The sequence below is a fragment of the Hyperolius riggenbachi genome, chromosome 10, assembly GCF_040937935.1.
Source record: "Hyperolius riggenbachi isolate aHypRig1 chromosome 10, aHypRig1.pri, whole genome shotgun sequence".
Taxonomy (NCBI): Eukaryota; Metazoa; Chordata; class Amphibia; order Anura; family Hyperoliidae; genus Hyperolius; species Hyperolius riggenbachi.
In genome coordinates, this window is record NC_090655.1 from 277,966,559 (window position 1) to 277,975,465 (window position 8,907).

The 8,907-nt window shown below is 45.1% G+C and overlaps 1 protein-coding gene across 3 annotated transcripts in view; it reads left to right on the forward strand.

The window, feature by feature from the left end:
* The window catches only part of LOC137535455 (zinc finger protein 585A-like), a 110,722-nt gene that overhangs the window by 99,721 nt on the left and 2,094 nt on the right, over window positions 1-8,907 (forward strand). The window contains exons 2-7 of one of the 3 annotated variants that reach the window (XM_068257286.1): window positions 2,471-2,605; window positions 3,660-3,775; window positions 3,900-4,034; window positions 4,120-4,243; window positions 5,069-5,166; window positions 5,279-6,380. The exons of 1 other annotated variant lie outside the window; for it this stretch is intronic. In XM_068257286.1, the coding sequence (XP_068113387.1) occupies window positions 3,671-3,775; window positions 3,900-4,034; window positions 4,120-4,243; window positions 5,069-5,166; window positions 5,279-6,380 (1,564 nt within the window). In that variant the 5' untranslated portion in view covers window positions 2,471-2,605; window positions 3,660-3,670. Of the gene's footprint in view, window positions 1-2,470; window positions 2,606-3,659; window positions 3,776-3,899; window positions 4,035-4,119; window positions 4,244-5,068; window positions 5,167-5,278; window positions 6,381-8,907 lie in introns of those variants that run through there. One more of the 3 variants, XM_068257285.1, reaches the window with a different exon arrangement.

Consider the following 8,907-nt stretch of genomic DNA (forward strand, 5'->3'; position numbering starts at 1 on the left):
CACGGCAAGTCCTGCTTTCAAAATTCAATGGCATAAGGTAAAGTTCCACTTTAGGAAGATCGTCATGGAAAGATCACTATATTCCTTCAAGAGTCTTTTCAGACCATTTGAGCTGGTGCACCTAGCCAGTTTGCTGTAATATAAAAGTTATAGGCCTATGCGGACAAAACAGTTCAGTATTTCAGCCAAGCCATATATCGTGACAACGAAGTTTCCATGCATGTAATACTTCACCATAATTGGATATACACATGAACTTTGCGGATATAGATGCCGTATGCACTGTTTCACATAGTTACCACCTCCTCCATTGATGCGATATGCAGCGTCCGCATGGACGGTTTTTAGCCTGCCCGATTGACCGCAGTGTCCACGATGTATATCTGCGGGAGTATCAAACTCAGGGCCTCAGACTTGTATTACCCCAACCAGGCGGGAGTTCAGTCCTTGAAAGTATACGCCATAGTTCCGGGCACCGTGCTCCGATCCGGCGGGAGGGCAGAGGGGGGCAGAGAGGCACATCTCAGCGCGTGACGCAGGCCTACGTCGACGCGTTTCGCCCCGCCCAGGGACTTCCTCAGGACGTACTGACAGCAATACACTTGAAGGGAACATCGAACCAGGTGGCAGATTACCTAAGCAGGAAGAAACTGGATCCAAACGAGTGGTCTCTGGATCAGGAAATATTCCATCAGGTGGCATTACAGTGGGGATACCCGGAAATAGACCTATTTGCAAGAAGGGGAAATGCAAAATGTCATCAGTTTTGTGCTCTGTTTCCAAAGGATCTTCCATGGAAAGTGGACGCCTTTACGGCGGATTGGGGGATTGCAAGGATGTATGCCTTTCCTCCAATACCACTTTTATCAAGGGTAATAAAGAAGATTGTCCAGGACCAAGCCCGTGTAATCCTAATAGCTCCACTTTGGCCGAAGAGGCCATGGTTCACATCTCTGAAAAAATTAGCAGTTTCAGATCCAATTGTCTTTCCTCTTCTTCCACACCTAATATCGCAGGGTCCAGTTCAGCATCCGGATCTAGCAAGACTTCACCTCTCAGCTTGGAACTTGAATGGGGCATCTTAAAAGCAAAGGGGTTCTCGGATGGCCTATCAGAGACTTTAATACAAAGTAGGAAGAAAGTAACGCGTACAATATATCAAAAAGCCTGGAAGGTATTTAGTGAATGGTGTTTAGAAAGATCTTGTGACAGTGATTCACTTACATCAGTTTTAGAGTTCCTGCAATGCGGATATAAGAAGGGCCTAAGTATAAGTACACTTAAGGTTCAGGTGTCCGCCATCAGTGTTTATCTGGAGAGACGTCTTGCTCAGGAAGATTTAGTGATACGTTTTTTTCAGGCCTTAAAAAGACTAAAACCTATAATAAGACTCAGGGTTCCTGCATGGGACTTAAATACTGTATTACAAGGGTTATGTGAATCCCCTTTTGAGCCTTTAACAGAAATTTCAGACAAATTCCTTACTTTAAAGACAGCCTTCCTGTTGGCGATTACGTCAGCTAGAAGAGTAAGCGAACTACAGTCATTATCAATTAAAGAACCTTACTGTATCATCTCGGAAGATAGAATTACGCTTCGCCCTGATGCGGCTTTTCTACCAAAGGTAGTCTCCTCTTTTCACAGGAATCAGGAAATCTTCTTACCTTCCTTTTGTGAGAATCCTACAAATGATAAGGAGAAGAAATTGCATTGTCTGGATGTCAGGAGATGCCTGTTACATTACTTGAATAGAACAGCCCCCTGGAGGAAAACGGAGAATATATTTGCTCTATTTGCCGGAAAATTCAGAGGAAACAGGGCTTCAAAAACGACGCTGGCACGATGGATAAAGCAGGCAATTGCTTCAGCATATCAGACTCAGGGGAAACAATTAAAATCTCCCATCAGAGCACATTCCACAAGAGGAATATCGACTTCCTGGGCAGAGAGGGCAGGGGCATCTATAGATCAGATCTGCAGAGCTGCTACTTGGTCGAATCAGAATACCTTTGTAAAACACTATCGCCTGAATGTATCGGCTGGAACAGACCTTTCCTTTGGAAGGAAAGTGTTGCAGGCAGTGGTCCCTCCCTAAGACCAATATCTTGTATATCGTCTCATCCAGGGGTGCTGTCCAATGACGTTCTGGGAAAGACAACTTTACTTACGGTAACGTCTTTTCCAGTAGTCAGAAGGACAGCACCCCTGCAACCCGCCCTTTCTTGGGTGGAGTAACTATCATGTAAGTAATGGGCTACGGTCCGTGTCATCTATTGTATTAACTGAGGCATTAGGGTAAGTTACTCTTAGATATACTGCTGCCTATTTGTTATGCAAATCTTTTATCTTGCAGTTCCTGTCCACGGTGGGGAGGGAGACAGGTCTCATCCAGGGGTGCTGTCCTTCTGACTACTGGAAAAGACGTTACCGTAAGTAAAGTTGTCTATAATAATAATAATGTAACTCTTAGTGAAGGAGATCCCAAAAACAGTGGCTGCAGTTAGTCTATTCACCACAAGATGGCGATCACACACACACAGGAAATGATGTAACCACAGGAAAAAGAGAAGTTGCAGGAAGTGGAGAGGAGACGTTGTTGGAAGAGGTAATTGTGTGATTCTTGTTATAGACTAGCACATATATGGCTGCTGGGCATTGTACAGGATGTATTGCAGTGGGGAGATCAGTGCAGACATGGGCAAGTATGAGGATAGTAATAGTATGAATGAGCATAGAGATTGTATGCAGCAATAACTGTATATAGGAGAGATGGTGAAGAGAGCATTAGTGTTAGATGGAATGTGAGCAGTCACACAGGGCTTTTCTCCTGTCTGACTCACAGTGCTTGGGAGCTGCAGCCACAGAAGGCACAGTCAGTAGCACCCCCTCCCCTCCTGGGCATTAAGCTGCATAATAAATGTATCACTAAACAGATGCTGCCTCCAGCCAGGATGTGCTCCCCGCTCTGCACCCAGCTCTCTTACATACGGTGACTAGACCTCCCGCTTTAGCAGGGACACGTCCTGGATTTGGGGTTCCCTGTCCCAGGCTGCAGCTTTTTGCAGCTTCCCTCTTTTCCCCAGCCCTGTCCCTCAACATGTCCCCCTGCCTCCTCCTCCCACTCCCCAGCACCAACTCGTGTACCCCCTCTCCCACCACAGTGTGTGTGTCCTTCCCCACCCCAGCACTGTCCCTCAATGTGTATGTGTCTCCCTCTTCTCTCCAGTGTGGTGACCCCCCCTCCAGCATTGTCCCTCAGTGTGTGTTCTCCTGCTGCTCCACTCGCACCTCCCCCCCCCTGAACCCTCTCGTGTGTGTGTCACCTTCCTCCCCACCCAGTCAGTGTTATCCTCCTCCCAGTCAGTTTAACCCTCCTCCCCAGCTAGTTTCACCCTCCTCTCCATCTATCACCCTCCTCTCCATCTATCACCCTCCTCCCCACCCAGTCAGTGTAATCCTCCTCCCCTTCCAGTCAGTGTCACCTTCCTCCCCACCTACTGTCGCCCTGTTCCCCTTCCAGTCAGTGTTACCCTCCATGGCCCTACCACCCACAAGTGACAGCAATGGGGAGTGCTGGGGGAGGGAGGTCCTGTATTGTCAGTTTCACCACTGACAGCACAACCTAGATTATCCTTCCCTTATTATCTTTCTAAATGCAGCAGCATCCTTTATGGATCACATGACCAAATCACTGAGGATGGATGAGGACCAGAGTCACATGACCGAGAGGATATTCAACCTCACCCTGGAGATCATATATCTGCTGACTGGAGAGGTACGGAGAATTCTTGGAGGTGACATGACATCACTCTTATCTCTATTAATAAAACACATCTGACTAGAGAGGTGAGGAGGATTCTGGGAAATCATCTGACGTTGGTGTTGGTTTTTCCATACAGAGTTTTCCTCCAGTGAAGTCTGGTGATCATGTTACCATCACGGTGCCCCCACCTCACTCCCTGATATCTGAGGGACACAACAAGCAGAAGATTCTGGAAATCACCAGGAAGATGATGGAGCTGCTGACAGGGGAGGTGAGCTGTGTTGGGAATTATGGGACATTATCCAGTAACAGCAAGGGGTGTGTCTGGGTGGTGACTGTATCATTGTGTGTGTCAGGTTCCCATAAGGTGTCAGGATGTCACCATCTATTTCTCCATGGAGGAGTGGCAGTATATAGAAGGACACCAGGACCTCTACAAGGACGCCATGATGGAGAATCAGCTGCCCCTCATATCACCGGGTAAGAGGAGATTCTTTATTTCTTGTAATGGTGAAAGCAGTGCTTGGGGGTCCTCCTATATCCCCCTCATCTGATAAACACAAACAGACAATGACCTCAATTCAGTAAGGGCTGATTAGCACGCAGAAAAAAAAGTTTGGGAAATAACTCATTCTGTATTTTAGACTTTTTTTTCCTAGTGCAGTAAGATTGTCACACATGTGGTAATAGGTAATTTACTGAGAAATGTTGCTTCAGTTCACTAAGACCTGCTCGGTAATGCAGAAGTCTTACAGCTGTGGAGGAGGTCTCTGCAACAAGCTGAAGTTCTCTCCTACAAGTGTCTGCATAACCCATTCCTGTGTGACAGCTTACTAGAGAGTAAAGGGCTTCCTGCATCCCTTTAGATGTGTATGCATGCCACTAAAGGGCCCTCTTCTGTGTACCAGTATATAGATCTGCATGTCTAAAGGGATACAGGGAAGCCTCGGTAAATGTCTCTTTATTGTATTTTGTTTATCTTTCTGATAACCCACCCAGTAATGCATCTGATCAAATGAGGTGAGTAGCAGGACCAGGTGGATCTTCCTATTGGCTTTCTCCCTTGTCTGTCAATTTTACCACATGCTGATTTCTAGTTATTGACAGGTCCAGCCAGATCTTAAAAATACCCAACATTTTATTTGTTTTGGCTAATGCTCTAATTTTTGTGAATTGACGCTTTTTGAGGTATTCACCACACAAGCCGGTAATTTACCTCACTAGCCGGTAATATTTACTTTTCAATGTGGTAACACTTAGTTAGATGAGCCCGTAGTATTCAGTCAGTGTGTGTGTTTCCTACAGATGGATCCAGTTACAGAAACCCATCAGAGAGATGTACAGGTCCTCTTTATTCCCTACCTCATCTACAGGAAGATCCCCTCACCCCCCACCATTATCAGGTAGGTGGAACTGAGTGTCATTAGAGACCCCAAACTATGTGACATTGTTTCCTGTTGTCTATGCTGTTATCTGTGGTCACATTATAAAGTGCTTCTTATTTCGTCTAATCAGGGTGGAGAACTGATACATGTAAGTGCTGTGGTTAAAGACAAAGAAGAAGAGACTTATGTGAGAAGTGATCAGCAGTCTATGGAGGAGGGTGACATGATGAGGACAAGTAAACAGGAAGAAGAAGAGACATATGTGAGGAGTGATCAGCAGTCTATGGAGGAGGGTGACATGATGAGGACAAGTAAACAGGAAGAAGAAGAGACGTATGTGAGGAGTGATCAGCAGTCTATGGAGGAGGTTGACATGATGAGCGCAAGTAAAGAGGAAGAAGAGATGTATGTGAGGAGTGATCAGCAGTCTATGGAGGAGGGAGACATGATGAGGACAAGTAAAGAGGAAGTAGAGACGTATGTGAGGAGTGATCAGCAGTCTATGGAGGAGGGAGACATGATGAGGACAAGTAAAGAGGAAGAAGAAGAGACATATGTGAGGAGTGATCAGCAGTCTATGGAGGAGGGTGACATGATGGGGACAAGTAAAGAGGAAGAAGAAGAGACATATCTGAGGAGTGATCAGCAGTGTGTGGAGGAGGGTGACATGATGGGGACAAGTAAAGAGGAAGAAGAAGAGACATATGTGAGGAGTGATCAGCAGTCTATGGAGGAGGGTGACATGATGAGCGCAAGTAAAGAGGAAGAAGAGACATATGTGAGGAGTGATCAGCAGTCTATGGAGGAGGGTGACGTGATGGGGACAAATAAAGAGGAAGAAGAAGAGGCGTATGTGAGGAGTGATCAGCAGTCTATGGAGGAGGGTGACATGATGAGGACAAGTAAAGAGGAAGAAGAAGAGACGTATGTGAGGGGTGATCAGCAGTCTATGGAGGAGGGTGACGTAATGGGGACAAATAAAGAGGAAGAAGAAGAGGATTATGTGAGGAGTGATCAGCAGTCTATGGAGGAGGGTGACATGATGAGGACAAGTAAAGAGGATGAAGAAGAGACGTATGTGCGGAGTGATCAGCAGTCTATGGAGGAGGGTGACATGAGGACAAGTACAGAGGAAGAAGAGACGTATGTGAGGAGTGATCAGCAGTCTATGGAGGAGGGGGACGTGATGAGAGTATCTAAGGAGGAAGACATTATTGCAGAGATGAGAATTGGTGAGTGATAAACATTAGTTATTCAATAGCCTTACTAAACAAGTATATCCCTGCTGGGCACATTATAATCATCTTCCTCTCAGTATGTGTGGTAACATCAGCACAATTTCATGAATCTACCCCTTTGATACAATGTAAAGCAGTCAGTGTGCAGCTTGTATAATGGTGTAAATTTGCTGTCCCACCAACATAACTCAACACACAGCCATTAATGTCTAATCCGCTGGCAACAAAAGTGAGGACACCCCTAAGTGACAAATGTCAAAATTCTACTCAATTACACATTGCAGAGCCCAATCCAATTCACTTTTTCCCTAAGTTTTCTCCTTGGTGATATTTTCATATCTTATCAATAAATGGCCTTTTAAGCCACCAGCAGGCAACAAAAAAAGATTATAAATGTGAAAGTTTGGATGCTTGCTACTCGATCACACAAAACTGGCTGATCGGATTTGAATGAAATTTGTCCCACACATAGTACATCACCTGGAATAACATATAGGATACTTTTTATCCCCATAACCAGAAAGTGGGCGGAGATAAATACAAATTTCCCTAAGGAAACGTAAACTGCAGCTATTCTTACACTGTTAATGGCAGGGTTCTCAAACTTTGCACAGGTGGTCACTGGGATTAATATTCTGAAAAGTGGGTGGAGACTACAAAAGCCAATCAAAACTCACCTGTTGATTTTCAAAGGGAGTATTTAATTGCTGCCATTCTTGCACTGTTAATGGCACAAACCTCAAACCTGGTCCAGTTGGTCATTGGGTGACTGGGCTTCAAATTCAGAAAAGGGGTGGAGCCACAAACAATCAGATTTATTTCATTTCAATGCACATTATTGATGCCAAAGACCACAAAGCTCACAAACTTGGTCATTGAGTAATTGTGTGTTAGGGTTAGTAAAAGTGGGCACAGTCAACACCAGCTAAATACATACCCGGGCAACGCCAGGCAATCAGCTAGTTAAAAATCATTTTACAATTCTTTTTAATTTGCAGAGTGTTAAGTTATTTTAAACAGAAGATGAAAATGATGTCCTAGGAGAGAACTTAGCAGAGGAAGGGAATTGGTTCCGGCCCTTTCCCTCCGTGAGGTCATGTGACTGGTTAGTGTTACAAGGTCTCAGGTGTGAATGGGCAGCTGGTGTGGTACATTTGGTGTTATCGCTCTCACACTCCCTCATACTGGTCACTGGAAGCTCAGCATGGCTCCTCATGGCAGAGGACTCTCTGAGGAGCTTAGAAAAGAATTGTTGCTCCACATAAAGATGGCCTGGGTTATAAGAAGATGGCCAACACTCTGACACTGAGCTGCAGCACGATAGGCAAGACCATACAGAGGTTTAACAGGACAGTTTCCATTCAGAATAGGCCTCGCCATGGGCGACCAAGGAAGCTGAGTAAACATGATCATTGTCATAGAGCGAGAGGGCGGAAGTACACACACACACACACACACACACACACACACACACACACACACACACACACACACACACACACACACACACACACACACACACACACACACACACACACACACACACACACACACACACACACACACACACACACACACACACACACACACACACACACACACACACAGCCTCTCTCTCTCTCCTTTTATTGCTTTCCTACCCAGGCTTGCTGTAATCCTCCTGGCAGCAGAGGGTGGAGCTACATTCTCCTTGTGTGTTCTCCACCCCTCCCCAACTACTGCATGTGTAAATAACTATAAAGCTGAAAACTTAAGGACTGGAGTGATAAGACAGCACTCTCACTGTGAAAGCTTAGCACTACATGTTATTAAGGCAAGCTTCTTTAGTTAATTAACACGTAAAATACAGATCGATGTGTGGGGATGTTTCCACTTGCCTTATTATCACCAGAATGATCTCAATAAATTGTGCCCATTGGAGTTTATTCACTAACTATAGCGCTGTTAGCTATTAGGGGAATCTGGGGTTAGGAAGGTTTAAAATGTATTAAAAATGTAACCTTTATTTTAATTTAAAAGAAGCAGGGAGATTGGCCATTAGAGGATGGGCAACAGCGACATTCAAGGAGAACTGGGGAGGAGATTGTGTCTCAGAAGTTCAGCAGAATAAGTGTCGTATCTATTCCTGACTCTCTCCTCTCTCACTTCAATTCAACAGTTACTATTTACATGCTATAAAACACAAACTTCACTAAGTATAGTGACGCCAAATAGTGTGACTAAACTAATGTTACGAGCGCTAATAGAGCAGTGCTACTTATCTCCTCTGTGCACGTTATGTAGCAGATGCTTTAGTGAAGTATCGCTGGAGCAATACATCACTATCACGCGACAAATCAAGGCAATGGCCGTTGCTAAGTAACGCACGCCACTCTGCCACTAGCGTGTATAGCGTGCACAGAAGAAATATTAAGTTAACTTTTAAACCTTCCAAACCCCGGCTTCCCCTAATCAGGCAGTCCTTGTTGTATATGTGGACGAGGTCAGCCAGATTCTCTGCTCTGCATGGCCTGACCTATAT